The following is an 18,627-nucleotide window of genomic DNA, read 5'->3' on the forward strand; positions in this document are numbered from 1 at the left end:
CCATTTTCTTCACATACACAAGGATTTGCTGTGGTTTGATTTTAAAACTTGATCCAATGTCTTCAACATTAGCTCAGCTCTGAGGCCATCCCTGCGGTGAAGGGGCCCTTTAAGATTCTCTGTATATTTATCCACCTGTTTTCATACTTCCTTTTTCCCAGAGCCACAGTCTGGAGGGACTGTCATTTCATTGCAAGGCACACTGGTGTCTTTCCAAAGTTTTAAAATCGTCATTTGAGAATTCAAACCACGAGCTCAGAGTAAGTGATGAAACACATACTGTACACAGTCCTGTAAAGTTAATTTAGGTGTGTGGATGTGAAATGTATCAGCGCATATGAACCCTTGAACATCACACTGTAAAAACATAATGTTAGATTTACGGCAATGTACTGGCAGCTGTGATTACCAGAATTTTAACTTAAAAAAAAGGTGAGAATATTTTTAGGACCACAGTATAACTTTGTAGTAGATAACTGTTTCTTTACTTTACAACACATTCCAATAGAAGCAAACGTTTAACTACTGTATAACCTGAACTCCATGCACTGTAATAAATATGTCAAGTCAATAAACCCTTAGAAACTTTTCCAGGATCAAACACCAGCACACAGTTTGCACCAGTAAAGAAAGAACAACTAATAGCAAACATGTATCATTTAATTATATGCATTAAAAACAATTCAATGTTTAAAGGAAATTATGGCACATTGTCTGGTGGAGAAGTAAAGTTTATTTTTGTGGTGTACGGTGTCCTACAGGTGTGCCAGCTTATTGAGTACAACCCACCAGAAATCAGCTTCCATAGCCTCAAAAAACCTTCAGCACGCAGGGAAAAATAAGTCTGTCAAATCTGTGTACGTATTTTTTTCCCCCACTACTGTTCATATGCGGTTCACCAGATGCAATATGGTAAAAGGGGGGCGTGTCCTTATGCAAATATCGTAACTTCGGAGAAACTGAAACAGCGCTTTACTGTTGTACATTTTACAATTGTACAAGTAACAGCAATCTATTCAGTGTAACTGTGATGTATCAGTAAATGGTATGTAGCATATTTTGAAGGTAAAAAAAATATTGATTTTATTAAACTTGGCTGTAAAAAAATAATGAAATGTATTGCTTAAGATATACAGGTCATTTATTCAATATAGAACATAAGGTAACTTTCCTTTTTTTCAGAATAGGTATTTTACTTTCATCATTTACAGTATTTGTACCGTTAAATTTACTGACATTTTCATTCAAGTGCATGGTTAGGTACTTACGACACTCTGGGTAGGTACACAAAATGCTATTTTCTTAGTAAGTATTAAGAGTATCATTTTTTTTTTTTTTTTTATGAAGTGCTTAATCTGGGTTTTTTTTTTTTTTTGCAACTCTACGCATTGGACAAAAGACAAATTAACTAACTTAATTTTTTTAACTAAATTAATCAACTAAATCGTGTAAGTAATTGCATTGCTAAACAATAAAGAAGGCTCTTCTTCAATACAATTGCAGAGATGCAGGCATTGTTGACTTGCATTCGGCCCATAACTGTATGGCCTCAAAATGAATTTCTCTGGGATACACAGTACCAGTCAAAAGTCTGGGCAGACCCAAATATATCCATGTTTTGATAGAAATTGAATACCTTTTCAATTTTTTAATCAAAACACCATCAAATTGATTAAAATATAGCTAAGACATTATTAGGGTTGCTAATGGTTTTATTGCTTGACATGACTTATTTTAAATGTAATAATAATAATAATAATTCTTTGCAATTTTATAGCACTTTCCTTACTACTCAAAGCGTTCAGCAATTGCAGGTTAAGGGCCTTGCTCAAGGGCCCAACAGAGCAGAGTCCCTTTTGGCATTTACAGGATTCGAACCAGCAACCTTCCAATTGCCAGTGCAGATCCCTAGCCTCAGAACCACCAATGTATTATTCCCATAAGCCCCATTTTCAGCAGCCATTCCTTCAGTGCCCTAATGGTCAACTCCCTTAGATTATCCTATTTTAGTCATGTACAAATATCAATAGGTTATTACAGAGACCTCTTTGTAATTTCTTCAGCACCACTGAAATCTGTTAATTCGTTTTAATTGGGTTGCAAGGTACTGGCATTCCTAAAGTTCAGTTCTGGGCTCAAAGAGAGTCAAAATGAACTGGCTTTCTTAAGAAATTTCATGTCATGTCATTAGCTAACCTGCTTAATTCAGAACAGGGTCATGTTGTGGGGCTGGAGCCTATCCCAGGTAGCATAGTGAGCAAGGCAGGAACAAACCCAATGACAGGGCGCCAGTCCCATTGCAGGGTGAACACACACACACACACACACCAATTTAACATTGCCGATTCACCTAACAAGGGGGAGAACATGCAAACTCCACACAGGGAGGACCCCGATTTCAAACCCTGGTCTCCTTACTGTGAAGGAGCAGCACTACCCCTGAGCTGCCATGCCACTCTCTCACATAACATGTCAGTCTATTTTTTTACTTTTTTACAGAAAAAGTCTTGACAGACTGTCAAGAAACTGAAGACTTCATTCAAAGGTGTCTATTACTGTCTTGAGCGAAGAGGGTAAACAGGATGTAAACAGGACAGAAAAAGATGGTGAAGGCCCAGATGCACAATGTTCTTTAAGAAAACTGCTTTCATTTGGACCATTGCTCAACCCAGAACTGAACTTTAGAAATTCCAGCACCTTTCAACCCAAAGAAAGTCAATTTACTTGCTTTATTGAACAGAATAACAGTTTTTTAGTGGTGCTAATGCAGTTAACAGGGTTTCTCTTATAACCACTCAGCATTTAAAATGACTAATTAAGGAAAATTTAAGGGAGCTGACCATTAGGACTTTGTAGGAATGGCTGCGTAAAATGGGTTGTTGCAGTCATATATGAATAATACATTAAAAATCAGGCATTTTAAGCAGTAATTTCCATTAGCAACACTAGTGATGTCTTGGCTGCATTTTTAAATCAATATAATGGTGTCTTGAAGTAGCAGGGTGGTGTACCGTGTTATGGATACAATGAGAGATCAAGCAAAATTACATCTTTTATATTTATATTTTATATACATTGGACTTCCAATACAACTCATAGTCCTGCCACGTGCAAAAGTTCGCTGACGACACTGCTATCGTAGGCTGCATCAGGAGTGGGCAGGAGGAGGAGTACAGTATAGGAACCTAATCAAGGACTTTGTTAAATGGTGCGACTCAAACCACTTACACCTGAACACCAGCGAAAATCAAGCGTTTGGTGGTGGATTTTAGGAGGCCCAGGCCCCTCATGGACCATGTGATCATCAGAGGAGACTGTGTGCCGAGGGTACAGACCTATAAATACTTGGGAGTGCAGCTGGATGACAAACTGGACTGGACTGCCAATACTGATGCTCTGTGCAAGAGAGGACAGAGCCGACTATACTTCCTTAGAAGGCTGGCGTCCTTCAACATCTGTAATAAGATGCTGCAGATGTTCTACCAGACGGTTGTGGCAAGTGCCCGCTTCTACACGGTGGTGTGCTGGGGAGGCAGCATAAAGAAGAGGGATGCTTCATGCCTGGACAAACTTTTGAGGAAGACAGGCTCTACTGTAGGCATGGAGCTGGACAGTTTGACATCCGTGGCAGAGCGATGGGCGCTGAGCAGGCTCCTGTCAATCATGGAGAATCCACTGCATCCACTGAACAGGATCATCTCCAGACAGAGGAGCAGCTTCAGCGACAGACTGCTGTCACCATCCTGCTCCACTGACAGACTAAGGAGACCCCACACTATGCGACTCTTCAATTCCACCCAGGGGGGTAAACGCTAACATTATTATACAAAGTTATTGTCTGTTTTACATGCATTTTTATCACTCTTTAATTTAATATTGTTTTTTATCAGTATGCTGCTGCTGAAGTATCTGAATTTCCCTTTGGGATTAATAAATATCTATCTTTCTTTCTTTCTTTCTTTTATTGGCTAACTGAACCAAATACAATATTCAAGCTTTGAAAGCAACTGAAGCCCCTTCTTCAGGCAGGATATAAGGGGCCTCAGTTGCCTCCAAATCTTGCATATTGTAATCGGTTTAGTGAGCCAATAAAAGGTGTCATTTTCCTTGACCTCTCGTGGTGTCTTGAAATGAAAAAAGTATCAATTTCTAGCAAAAATATAATTTCTGGGTGATTCCAAGCTTTTGAGCACTATTGTATGCGTGTTGAATTCAATGTATATTTTTGGGAGTGCCTCTGTGTGTGTCTGTGCCTTTGCTCATGAGACACGCAAGTAAGAATTTCAAAGTCCGACAGACATGATAGATATTTTCCTCACCACTCTGTTTCTTCATTCCCATATTACAGCTCTCTACTGTATATATATATATATATAAAATCCAATGTCTGTCTGTCTGTCTGTCCACTTTCCACAAGAGAAAATACTGTATATAATTTGCTTGAACATTCCGGTTGATTTTATGACTTCTCTTATCGCGGTAAGTATCATGGTTCACTTGCGGTACCGATTTATTTGCGCAAATCTGAGAGAGACGCAGCGGGCCGAGGGGAAGGGGGCGGGGCCCTCCTCACTCACTCACATGTCGGTCTTGGGGTGTATCTTACCTCCGCTTAGCTAGCGAATGAGAGAACTACTTAACAGATTTAAATCGGGTTTTTTTCTAGAATTTACTTGAACATTCTAGTTGATTTTGCGACTTTTCTCATCACACTAAGAATCATAGTTCACTTGCAGGATGGATATATTTGCCCTAATCCAAGACTGAGGCTGTGGGCTGAGGGAAGGGGGAAGCGTGACATCAGGAGTAGGGAGTCGGTCTAGCCCTGCATTTCGGAGGGTACCTTACCTCCGTTTAGCTAGTGATACCTTTTTGTTTATTGATTTTTAAAGTTTGTCTTGTTTCACTACTACACAGGTGGAGCTGCGGGGAACGGCTAGTCACAGACAAAGAGACAGCCTGGACATTTGTTAGGACTTGTCAATAACAAAATATGGATCAGTTTGAACTGCTTTTGATTTTCTTGTGACACACAGTCTACATTCTTATCCATACTCATGTCACTATTGCGCCTCTCTTTAATGCCAATTCACTTCTTTAAAAGGCTTGTTGAATATGTAATATGTGAGATATTCCTAATGATCATGGTCGACCTGGTGAAACGTCTTCCTAAAAGATCTATTTATTGTTTGTTTTATAGTTTAATTGTAGTATACTTTCCCAAAATATGATAATCCTAAAGAGATTTCCTTCAAATGCACCATTTCACGACTAGTCCATCACAAGGCACATTCACTCACACAACTCTGTTCACACCGCCAATCTTGAGTGATCCAAACAAAACCATTTGGGACCCTTGTGAGGGCATGTAATGATCATGGAATGCTGCAAATGCCTTCATATGCACTATGCAGACTAATTTATGAATTTGACTCTTCTTGCACTTCCCCATATCTTACAATGTGAGCTATCCGGTGTGCTTTAAGTGCCGATTTATACTTAAATGTTTTCCCACATTCTGCACAGTTATAAGTTTTCCCTTCAGTATGAATGTTCTTGTGTGATTTAAGGGAATTTATCTGGCTGAAGCTCCTGCCACATACCATACAGCTATATGGATTTTCTCCAGTGTGAAATCTTTGGTGTGATTTAAGTTCACTTGTCTGAGCAAAGTTCTTGCCACATTCATCACAGCTGAATGGCTTCTCCCCAGTATGAATCCTTTGGTGTTTGGCATAGGTTGCTAAAAACCGGAAGTCCTTCCCACATTCAGCACAACTGTATGGTCGATCTCCAGTGTGAATCCTCTGATGTGCTTTTAGTTGTGACAATCGCCCAAAGACCTTTGCACATTCGTTACAACTAAAAATCGTGTCTCCGGTGTGAATTCTCAGATGTTTCTTTAACGTCCATGATACACGAAAGCTCTTGCCACATTCAGCACAAGTATATGGTTTCTCTCCAGTGTGAACTCTCTGGTGTGATTTAAGTGAACCTATCTGTCGGAAACATTTTCCACATTCAGTACAGCAGTGTGGTTTCTCACCTGTATGGATTCGTTGATGTCTTTTAATTCCAGACATGAAGCGAAATGTTTTTCCACATTCAGTACATGCAAGTTGTTTTGGATGACTGTTATCCATTTTAAAATGTGATGACAAATCCCTACAAGGTTGTTTCTTCTTTTTGTGGACAGCTGGGCCAATCTGAGATTCTCCTGTTGATTGCTCTTTCTTCATAACCCTTTGGACCGGTGCACAAACTTGGTCTAATTTATTATCTACACAAATTTGCTGATCTAAATGCCTTCCCGCTTCATCTACAAATTTCTCAATGATCTCTTCTTTGAATTCAGTGGGTAAATGATTACAACCTTCATCTTTGATAAGCACAGATTGCTGTTTTTGGTTACCTTCACTTAATTTAGTTGCAGGTTTACAAGAAACCTTCTTCTTCATTTTGTGAATTACTTCAAACGTGTTAAAGGCCTCACCTGAGTGTTTGCTACCATCATCCTCTATGGGACTACATGTTTCTACCTTTATTTTCTTATATGAAAAATATCTCACCTGTTGGACGTCCTCCTTTGCAAAAGCAGAGTCCCTACAAGTGAAGCCATCAATAGTATGAGCAGATCCTTCACTCTTTAGGAGGTTTTTAAATACAAATGTTTGCTGTGCACCATCTTGCAAATGAGGTTGGTATTCTTTGTGCTTCTTCTTTTTGTTAGGGAGATCTGCTTCATCTTGAGACTCCTTGCGAGAGTTTGTCTTCTGGAGTTCTTCTTCCATTTGGGCCATTGTTTCTATATTGAGGAAAACTGTGTAAAAACAGGAGTTGGTGTTCATTAGAATTGCATTTGATACAATATGCTCAGTTCTGTTTTGGTAAAACTTTACAATCAGTATTCAAAGTGATGGTTCAACACAGTTATAGTCATTGCATTCATTCTTTCTTGTCTACAAAAAATGAAGATGTCAACACAAGACAGATGATTAACTTGTAAACTCAAGGAGGTTAAATATCATCCATCCATCCATTATCCAACCCGCTATATCGTAACTACAGGGTCACGGGGTTCTGCTGGAGCCAATCACAGCCAACACAGGGCACAAGGCAGGAAACAAACCCCGGGCAGGGCGCCAGCCCACCGCAGGGCACGCACACACTAGGGACAATTTAGAATCGCCAATGCACCTAACCCTGCATGTCTTTGGATTGTGGGAGGAAACCCACACAGACATGGGGAGAACATGCAAACTCCACGCAGGGAGTAAACCCAGGTCTCCTAACTGCGAGGCAGCAGCACTACCCACTGCACCACCGTGCCACCCACGATTTTATCTATCCTTTTATTTTTAACCTACTTTTCAAACTTGGGGCCATAAGGAGTTTTTGAGTTTGCATATAGACTAAGCCTCAGGGTACATTCCTCACATTAATTTTCTTCCTTCTCTTCCTTTGCTGCTACATGTGTCCACATTCCTAATATGTGGGGTATAATTATTTCATAGGATGAATAATGTCAAGTGTACGAAGTTAAGGGAAATTCTTACTTGAACGTGCTAATGAACATGCTACACTGCGCCATTATCAGGAAGTATCACGACCACACCTTGAAACATCTGTCTTTCTTAAGGAAATGACTATCTGACCTTGAAGTGATAATTCCAAAAAAACATTAATTTGAAATACTCACCCTTGTTAAATATTCAGTTTGCTTCAGGGTTAAAGAGCAATAACATTGTATTGTCAAACCTGCTTAATCCAATTCAAGGTCAGCACTGGCAGCACCCTGAACAGAGAATGTAGAGTGATGGAAACAAGCCATCCTGAAGATTTCTTTTAATAAATGTTCAAATGCATTACAATGATATATGAACTAAAAAATACAGTGGAGTCCAAAAGTGTTCAGTCTTCTTCACTTTCTGCACACTTCGTGTTGTAGATTTAATTTTAAACGGATAAACTTGCCATTTTGGCCCATTAATCTACGCTCAATAACCCCCAATGACAACAAGTGAAAACATGTATTTTCAAGAATGGTGGATGCCAATTATATATTTAATAGAAAACTGTTTTTCATTTTTAAACAGCAGATCGGTACCAACACTTGATATCACTCCACATTGTCAAGAGCTGCACTGGTGCCATCTGCTATGAGGGTTACTGTTTGATTTAAAGGAATGCTATGTGACTGACGCTCTTACCATAAACTGTACAGCTATTCAGATTATTTCCAATGTGGCACCACTGATGTGATTTAACATCACTCAATTCTTCCTACATACAAGTATGCTGAATGGTATCTCACAAATATGAAGTCTCTGGTATTTAATAAAGGATGGTAAGAAATAGAAAATCTTCAAACATTCAGCACAAACATATATTTTCTCTCCAGTGTGAATTCGCCCGATACCCTTTTAGCTGCGATAACTCACCATCATTCTTTGTACAAAAACTCTTTCCCAGTGTGTTGTGGTGTGAGATTTTGTATATCCATCCATCCATCCATCCATTTTCCAACCTGCTGAATCCGAACACAGGGTCACGGGAGTCTGCTGGAGCCAATCCCAGCCAACACCGGGCACAAGGCAGGAACCAATCCTGGGCAGGATGCCAACCCACTGCAGGACACACACAAACACCAAACACACACTAGGGCCAATTTAGAATCACCAATCCACCTAACCTGCATGTCTTTGAATTGTGGTTGAGGAAACCCATGCAGACACGGGGAGAACATGCAAACTCCACGCAGGGAGGACCCGGGAAGCTAACCCAGGTCTCCTAACTGCGAGGGAGCAGCGCTACCACTGCGCCACCGTGCCGCCCAATTTTGTAGATAAGTTGATAAATATTTTGTATGTCTTTATTTGTAACATAGACAAAGCAATGTAATATTAGGGTTACATTACTGATAAGAACAGCAGTGGTTTGATGGTTAGCATACCATAACCCCTGAGCGTCTTTGCAATATTACGACAGGACTGGGGGAACTGCCTAAAACCAGTTTGATTCTCTGCAGGACTTTCTCAATCCACTGCCACAGGGAGGCCAGCTGGCTGGATTTTGACGTCACAAATTAGTTGCTCATCTGTTGGCTCATTTCATACTTCATTTCTGTTTGGCTGCCATTTAATGAAGAAACAAATCAATTCAGATTACGTAATCTTTAAAAACAGGGCTATTAAAATGAAGGGAAAAGGAGTTAATTAGCAATAAAAACTGGCCACTGATTAGGACAAGGGTGATGAAAACCTGCAGCCACTGTGGCCCACCTGGACCAGAGTTGGACACCCCTGCACTACACAGATTCAAACAATGTGCAAACTCTACACAGATTATGATCAACGAGGATTAAAACTAAGCCTTCTGAAGCTATAAACCTCCAGTGCTAACCATTGTCCCACAGTATGATCCACAAAAAAAAAATAAAAAAAAAATCAAATAATATTTAAAATTTGCTCAAAAAATAACAAGGTTCATAACAATAAACATGTTATTGTCTTTGCAATTTAGATCCGTTTAATTTATCAAGATGAACAACGCCTTCATTTTTATCAACCACAACTTTTTCAATGATCAAGTTAGATATTCTATCATGAAAGCACAGAAAGCTTTGCGGCCCTGAGGTTTCATCCCACTAGAAGAGCTCGGTTGTTGTTTTTGATTGGAATAGTTTCTCAATAACCATGACAAATGTAAGCTGTCAGCCTTGTCTAAACAAAGGAAGCCAAAACGATGTTTATGAATGCAGAAGGCTACGCACACTATGCTGTCGTTTAATGAGAAGAAACCTGTTAATTGCAGTAATCTGTTGATTTACCTTGATTCTCATAAATAAACCATTATTTTGTGTTTAGACAGAAATATGTTTTTGTGCTGTTTTGGCGCAGAAAAACCAAATAAGCTTTCTCAGACCCACTTAATCCAAGTCACAACTTAACCTGGCAGCTTTATGTGCAAGACCACAACCAACCTTAAAACTGAAGTTGGAATTGGTGTCAGCCCACTGAATTAGATAGAACAGTCAAAAATCACAATATATATATAGATTCATACAACTGAAAAATGTATATGACACAGGTTATCAATGCAGATACTAAATGGAATGCACATGTTCTATGTCTCAGAAAGTGTAAGGATGTGTGTTTTGGGGTAGCTGGTGACTCATCGGGTGGCACAGTGGTGCAGTGGTAGCACTGCTTCCTCACAGTAAGGAGACCAGGGTTTTCTTCCTGGGTCCTCCCTGCGTGGAGTCTGCATGTTCTCCCCGTGTCTGCATGGGTTTGCTCCGGTTTCCTCCCACAGTCCAAAGACATGCAGGTTAGGTGCATTGGGGATCCTAAATTTTCCCTAGTGTGTGTGCTTGGTGTGTGTGTATCCTGCACACCCTGCCCGGGATTTGTTCCTGCCTTGAGCCCTGTGCTGGCTGGGATTGACTCCAGCAGACCCCCGTGACCCTGTGTTAGGATATAGCGCTTTGGACGATGACTGATGACTGACTGGTCAGCTCTGGTTGCCCATCAATAGACTGGTTGAAGATAACTGCCTTAATTTTCTGAACTTTTAAAAAAGGGGCGAAAAGTTTGGTGAATCCAGAAGCAGTATCTATAAATAACTCTTTCCCAAACTCTCATTGTGTTTGACCCTTTCCATAATCCTGAATAAAATAATTTCCATAAAACAAATAAAAAGTTTTAAGTCGACACTTTCTATCATTTCACAATTGTTTTTTTTTGTGTATATTCGGGGTTGTGTTGTGTGCAGTATACGATATACACACAGGTTTTCTAGCAGAGACCAAGCCAGCTTAATTATAAATGCGCTGCGCACACCCAGCTCTGCAGAACAACTGACTACGCGCGGAACTCGTTTTGTACGCTTCAGAAGAAGTGAAAGATCGTGAAGCTTCTCTTCTTACCTCGGCCAGCTTTTGAGGCTTAATCGGACTCTCTCGTCTCGGCTGCTTCACACTGCGAGTGGTGTCACCACTGTTCACTCCTCGATGTTCACTATTTCTTCTGTCATGTCTTCCACCTGAATATTTCCACGTGAAATCAATTCATTTACCTTTCCTGCAGCCTTTTTGTAAATTAGCATCGTGTAGGCACCGTCTTCATAAATACCGCGAAAGCCCATTGCTGAGCTTATCTTCAAAGCTTTCCCTAGGTCTAGGACGAAAGCCAACAATAAAGAACTGATCCCATGTTCTCATAATACAGCATGTCTCTTTTCTGTTTTAAACGAAAACATACTTCAATCCGTTATCTGCAGTTTACTCAGAGACCTTCTCATTTACCAAGCCGCATTTTCCCCAAGACTCTTCGTTCTCACTGCCGCCATCTGATTGGAAAGATTTTTAAGCCTAGAACAGCGCATCCGGGTCGTGCCGGTCTCTATGACAACGCCAAATTCATGGGTAGACAGGCAGGAGCTGTCATTCTGGCAACCGCCTAGCGTGAACGCGGCTAAATTCGCACCATCCACACTAATGACACTTCTGCTCCTCCTTAGAAAAGAGCTCTAAAATGTCTAGTCTGAAAAGAAAAGGGACCACAAGACGTCTTTAAAAATGACCATGGAGCTTTGGGCAAACTCAGAAGTAGAAATATTTTTGATTTGTTGAGAAGAGCCAAGCAAAATGACACCTTTTATTGGCTAACTAAAAAGATTACAATATGCAAGCTTTCGAGGCAACTCAGGCCCCTTCTTCAGGCAAGATGTAATCAAAGGTTTGTCCAAAGGTAAAATCGGGCAGTGTGGTGAGCAGAGGTTAGTGCACACTGTTAAAAGATTTTTTTTGCAATTTATGGTTATTTACTGGGTTATGTGGTTCCTTGTTGAACCTTCTCTTAACCAAGAACCATTTCATTCTAGGAAGGGTGCCTTAATAATAATAATAATAATAATAATAATAATAATAATAATTAATTAATTACATTTATATAGCGCTTTTCTCAGTACTCGCCTTACATATAAAGTTGACTCTTAATGCTTTGAAAAAAAATGAAAAATTCAATGTATGTTAGGCTATCTGGCAGAACACCTACAGATTAAGAAAACCTGGTCTTGACCTGTGTTATTGTATGCAGCAAGACACATCGGTTCTTTTATAAACCTGTTACCTTCTATACATGGCTATTTATTCTATGAACCCGGTTACAGATCTAAATAAATAAAGTTTTTTTTCTGGACTTTCTTGTGGATGGAACTTTTAGGAACCAAAAATGGGTGTCACCTATGGCATCGATCTGAACAACTACGCTGGCACCTTTATTCTTATGAATGCAAGTCACTCACAGATCCAGTGTTGACAGTTCAAATCCTTTGTCCGATTTTTTTGTCTTTCTGAAATCAAGTCAAGTTTGTTTATGCAGCACTTTCCATCCGATGCCTCAGACTGCTCAGAAGCTCAGTGATGCCCTGGTCCAGATCTGGAAGGAGATCCCCAGGACATCATCCGTCATCTCATTAGGAGCATAACTAACCCCCCACCACCTCCCACCCCCAATGTTGTTAAGCATGTATACAAGTAAATAGGGCCATACAAACTACTGAGTACGATTTGGAGTTGCTGCAATGAAATCTCAACAAAATGGCCTTGCCTGCCTGCCACATCATTTTTTCACTTTGATTTTCAGGGTGTCTTTGAATTTAGCCCTCTGTAGGTTGATAATTTTCATTTCCATCAAACAATGTGCCATCCTTTTGTTCCTAACACATTACTCAGTCCATATCAGTAGAGATATCCAGCAGATTTTTTTTCCCATTGAGATGTAATGTGTTTTCAAAGTTTTCCTTTCATTTTTTCATCAGTCTATATATATATATATATATATATATATATATATATATATATATATATATATATATATATATATATATATAGAGCCTATTTTAAAACTTACATAGATATGTTTGTTATCATTCTTTTCAGAATTTATCGAACTTTAATGTGATGTTGTTAGATTTTTTGATTCTTATTCTGTTATTAAATTATAAACTAATAAATATCAAAAACTCACATCCCACGAGATGAGACTTTGTGCCACAAGATTTTACCACACCCAAGGCAGGAAATAAAAGACAAAGAGTAGGACAGCTGCTGTACAGGGTTTTAAATGTTCGCCATGAGATGCAGATCATGCAGCATGGCAGCAGATGCAAGCCAGCAGCTGATCAAGCAAAGGGGAGGTTAAAAATAAACTGTATTTGTTTCCCATTCTATCACTGTTTAAGAGGGGGTTTTGGAGGAGCAACCACATCTCCTTGGTGTGCATTCAGCCCACCTCTTCACAACACGAGCAGCAGATATGTGAAGTGCCAAACAAAGCGAGCAGGGGGTAAGTCCCCTAGTGTATATATATATATATATATATATATATATATATATATATATATATATATATATATATATATATATATATATATATATACATACACACAGATCAGTTCTGGTTCAACTGAAGCCCTGACACTTCTTGCAGACCAACATAAAATCGTGAAGGCTGCAGCAGTGGGTTATCCTTATCGACCCACAACTTCAGACGACAGAGCTCATACACAGGAGTGACTTTTTCTTTTAACACTTTTTCTTACAGCAGGCGCGTTACTGTGGTGCAATCATTTGCTCTTTTCTTTGAACATGTTTATGCTATTATTAAATGGGGTTGCTACAGTGGTCCCCCAAATCTTTGGACTGACTCTCTCTCTTTTCCCTTTTTTCTTTCCATGTGTTCCCATAAAAACTAAAAGCCGCCATATTTGCCATCATGCCTGTTTGTCAGCTCTTCAGCATGGCTCCCGAGTGGATCAGTGCCAAGTGCAAGTTTGGTGAACGTCTTCTTCAAGGACATTTGTCAGGAATGTGCAGACTTCCTTGAGGTATCTTTAACAGAGTTTGCTACAGACATTTTAAATTTTATAAAAAATTCCCATTTTAAAAACCACTGGTGAATTTTCAAAATTGTTTCGCCTTTGACAATACTTTCTCTCTGGAGCAAAAAATAAAAAGAAACTGCAAAATCAAGCCAACTTCAAGTCGGATGAGAAGTCCAGTTTAATTCTTTTATTCAGTTCAATGCATTTTATTCATCAATGTCTTCATTGAAGGCAGGTTCAGAGGGCTTAAACATACTTACAAATACAAACCGTCAAAGAAAAGTACATATCAATGCAACATTCACAACACAAAGTACGCCTACCTGTTTAAATGAACATTGGGAGGTCTATCAACTTTGGATTAAAGAAATAAAACACAAATTATGCTAACTGTAAATCCAATGAAGGCCTGCATCAGAGTACAGGACTTTACCTTTGTAGTTAAGAAACCTAAAAATACTCTTTCTGCTTATCCTTTTGTATTTTCTGAACACTACAAGACATGGCTGTCTGTGGCTTGCAGGGGTTTCTTAAGATTATGTAAATAAAGACTACGACTGAAAATCTTTGTAAAAGATGTGTAGCATGGCACTGGCTTTACAGAAGGTCTTGGGATCCGTGTATAAAATGTGCTTATGTTCAGAAACCCGAGTCATTTCTGACACAAAAATCAGGATTTAATAAAATTTGAACTTCTCTTGAAAATCGGCTTAACATTACAGAAAGTTTCAAGCACCTGTAAGTCCTACACTCTTAAAAAGTGTTGGTTCTCTGACATTTTGTGGTTCTTTATTGGGATGTGTGGTTCCTTCATAGAATTATGGCTTGACAAAGCACCATTTCATTGTTTGCATATGAACATTGTTCTTTATGCTTTGAAAAACTTTCTAATATGTAGAAAAAACTGAAATCTTTAATGTGTGTTAGGCTACCTAGCAGGATTTTAATAAATCAAGAAAACCTGAAGTTATTAAAATCAGGGATCCATTGTCGTTTCACAAATCTGTCATAATCTATTCATGGTTATCTACTGTGTATGTTATGGATCTAAATAAATAAAAGTTCTTTCTGGAACCTTCATGTTGATGGGTATATTTGGTACCAGAAATGGTTCCCCTATGGCAACGGGTGTTGAACTCCAAGCCTGGAGGGCCGCATGGCTGCAGGATTTCATTTTAACCCTTTTCCTAATCAGTGACAAGTTTTCGCTGTTAATTAACTCCTTTTACCTTCATTTTAATAGCCCTGTTTTTAAGGATTCACTCCTCTCAATTGATTCTTTTCTTTATTAAATGACAGCCAAACAGAAATGAGATGTGAAACAAGCCAACAGATGACCAGCTAAACTGGGGTTTCAAACTCCAGCCAATTTCACTCCAACCAGTTTCTTAATTAGAAGCCAGTTCTTGCTGTTAATTAAACCCATTACTTAATTCCATGGCTTGTTGCCACTCTCATTCTGCCACAGCAGACATTTCCCAAACTTTTGATTTTCTGTTTCCGATTGACCTGACAGATCAACTTTACCAAGACTCTCACCTTTCTTTATGCTCAGATAATGTGGTAGCTGGTCACCTGTTTGCTCGTTTTGTGTCTCATTATTGCTTGGCTTTTAATTAAGGAAATAGAAAGAACTAAGGGGTCTGAGTTGAGTTAATTAAAACTAGGGCCTAAGAAGTTAAATAGCTGCAAAAACAGGTCACTAATTAAGAAGGTGGTTAGAATGAAAACCTGCAGTCATTGCAGTCCTCCAGGACCAGAGTTTCACACCCTGCCCTATGGCATCATTCTGAAGGACCACTCTGGCACCGTCATTTTTAAGAGTGTGCGCAGACTTTTTTGGTGATGGCATTTTTGCAACTCCAGGTGTCAAAATGATGAGAAGAGTTGCACTGTGCATTTCAGCGACGATGTTCTTGAACTAATTATATCACAGGTAATTCACAAGAACTTATGAACTGAAAGGAAGTTGAACATTTGCTATTGAAAAGAAACAGCAAATCCTCAACTGTAATTAAAATCTAATAGCCAAGTCCTTGATTTTCTTGTTTTATAAAGTAACAGTTTCCACCTCTCTAAATACTCTACTGGAGTCTCATTTATACAACTTGGCATGGATTTAAGTGTGAGTATATGTTTATGCCAAAAAACAGATAAATGTTTATGCCCCCAAAAAAATAACCTGGCATATGCTCACTTCTACGCAGTTTACCTTTATACATCACAATCATCTTGTAAATGCGCATATACAAATGTGCCTCAAACTCCACCTGGTTGCCAGTCTAAAATAACTATACAGGGTGTCCATAAAGTCTGTGTGCAATTTAAAATAGTTGTAACTTTGTAAGTATGTTTAATGTATGAGTAATTACACCATAAAAAAACTGAATGTACTGTAGTGCCTCATCAGTAAGTCCATTAGTAGCTTCCAGCACAGCTGGCATGATGAAGCGAAGCTTGGCTGACCTGTTGGCCAGTTCCTCGAGATGTGATAACAGGCAGGCGATATAAACTGACAAATTGTAGCAGGGCTACATAAAATGTCATTTGTGTTTGTTTAATGTTAATAAGTGTTACGTTTGTTTGACCTTTCGTATGTATGTTATATATCTACAGGGGGATTCACTCGAAAAAAGCCCTGAATATTCTGTAATAACTCTCGTTAGGAGGAAGCAATCTGAACAAAACAACATGCAATGTGCTCCTCAGTATATGGAGCTTCGAACAAGCCAGGATGCCCCTACGTCGGAGCAATGAGGTAGGTGCCGGACAGCCATTGTGATGTTTAATCTCCGTTTGCAACTTCTGAGTGCATGCCGCCTGTAACCCTTCACTCAGTCACTCGACTTCTCATCAGGATGGTGGTGTACAGGACTGAGTAACGTGTCTTCATGGCAGCTTTATGTGCAAGACCACAACCAACCCTAAAACTGAAGTTGGAATTGGTGTCAGCCCACTGAATTAGATAGAACAGTCAAAAATCACAATATATATATAGATTCATACAACTGAAAAATGTATATGACACAGGTTATCAATGCAGATACTAAATGGAATGCACATGTTCTATGTCTCAGAAAGTGTAAGGATGTGTGTTTTGGGGTAGCTGGTGACTCATCGGGTGGCACAGTGGTGCAGTGGTAGCACTGCTGCCTCACAGTAAGGAGACCAGGGTTTTCTTCCTGGGTCCTCCCTGCGTGGAGTCTGCATGTTCTCCCCGTGTCTGCATGGGTTTGCTCCGGTTTCCTCCCACAGTCCAAAGACATGCAGGTTAGGTGCATTGGGGATCCTAAATTTTCCCTAGTGTGTGTGCTTGGTGTGTGTGTATCCTGCACACCCTGCCCGGGATTTGTTCCTGCCTTGAGCCCTGTGCTGGCTGGGATTGACTCCAGCAGACCCCCGTGACCCTGTGTTAGGATATAGCGCTTTGGACGATGACTGATGACTGACTGGTCAGCTCTGGTTGCCCATCAATAGACTGGTTGAAGATAACTGCCTTAATTTTCTGAACTTTTAAAAAAGGGGCGAAAAGTTTGGTGAATCCAGAAGCAGTATCTATAAATAACTCTTTCCCAAACTCTCATTGTGTTTGACCCTTTCCATAATCCTGAATAAAATAATTTCCATAAAACAAATAAAAAGTTTTAAGTCGACACTTTCTATCATTTCACAATTGTTTTTTTTTTTTTGTCTATATTCGGGGTTGTGTTGTGTGCAGTATACGATATACACACAGGTTTTCTAGCAGAGACCAAGCCAGCTTAATTATAAATGCGCTGCGCACACCCAGCTCTGCAGAACAACTGACTACGCGCGGAACTCGTTTTGTACGCTTCAGAAGAAGTGAAAGATCGTGAAGCTTCTCTTCTTACCTCGGCCAGCTTTTGAGGCTTAATCGGACTCTCTCGTCTCGGCTGCTTCACACTGCGAGTGGTGTCACCACTGTTCACTCCTCGATGTTCACTATTTCTTCTGTCATGTCTTCCACCTGAATATTTCCACGTGAAATCAATTCATTTACCTTTCCTGCAGCCTTTTTGTAAATTAGCATCGTGTAGGCACCGTCTTCATAAATACCGCGAAAGCCCATTGCTGAGCTTATCTTCAAAGCTTTCCCTAGGTCTAGGACGAAAGCCAACAATAAAGAACTGATCCCATGTTCTCATAATACAGCATGTCTCTTTTCTGTTTTAAACGAAAACATACTTCAATCCCGTTATCTGCAGTTTACTCAGAGACCTTCTCATTTACCAAGCCGCATTTTCCCTCAAGACTCTTCGTTCTCACTGCCGCCATCTGATTGGAAAGATTTTTAAGCCTAGAACAGCGCATCCGGGTCGTGCCGGTCTCTATGACAACGCCAAATTCATGGGTAGACAGGCAGGAGCTGTCATTCTGGCAACCGCCTAGCGTGAACGCGGCTAAATTCGCACCATCCACACTAATGACACTTCTGCTCCTCCTTAGAAAAGAGCTCTAAAATGTCTAGTCTGAAAAGAAAAGGGACCACAAGACGTCTTTAAAAATGACCATGGAGCTTTGGGCCAACTCAGAAGTAGAAATATTTTTGATTTGTTGAGAAGAGCCAAGCAAAATGACACCTTTTATTGGCTAACTAAAAAGATTACAATATGCAAGCTTTCGAGGCAACTCAGGCCCCTTCTTCAGGCAAGATGTAATCAAAGGTTTGTCCAAAGGTAAAATCGGGCAGTGTGGTGAGCAGAGGTTAGTGCACACTGT

General features: G+C 39.7%; 1 protein-coding gene across 1 annotated transcript; it reads right to left on the reverse strand.

Annotated features, from left to right (window-relative positions):
- Positions 1 to 4,672: 4,672 nt before the first annotated feature.
- LOC120536855 (zinc finger protein 93-like) lies at positions 4,673 to 11,233 on the reverse strand. Its single transcript, XM_039765375.1, has 2 exons — positions 10,928 to 11,233; positions 4,673 to 6,820 (listed from the first exon to the last, which is right to left on the reverse strand). The coding sequence occupies exon 2, from the start codon at positions 6,798 to 6,800 to the stop codon at positions 5,421 to 5,423; it is 1,380 nt and encodes a 459-aa protein (XP_039621309.1). The 5' UTR covers positions 6,801 to 6,820; positions 10,928 to 11,233; the 3' UTR covers positions 4,673 to 5,420.
- Between the last annotated feature and the right edge of the window lie 7,394 nt (positions 11,234 to 18,627).

The sequence above is a fragment of the Polypterus senegalus genome, chromosome 10 (assembly GCF_016835505.1).
Source record: "Polypterus senegalus isolate Bchr_013 chromosome 10, ASM1683550v1, whole genome shotgun sequence".
NCBI classification, from domain to species: Eukaryota; Metazoa; Chordata; class Cladistia; order Polypteriformes; family Polypteridae; genus Polypterus; species Polypterus senegalus.

What these genes read in the sequence shown, in the direction of transcription:
- LOC120536855 (XM_039765375.1), bottom strand. Translation starts at nt 6,800, where the DNA reads ATGGCCCAAATGGAAGAAGAACTCCAGAAGACAAACTCTCGCAAGGAG.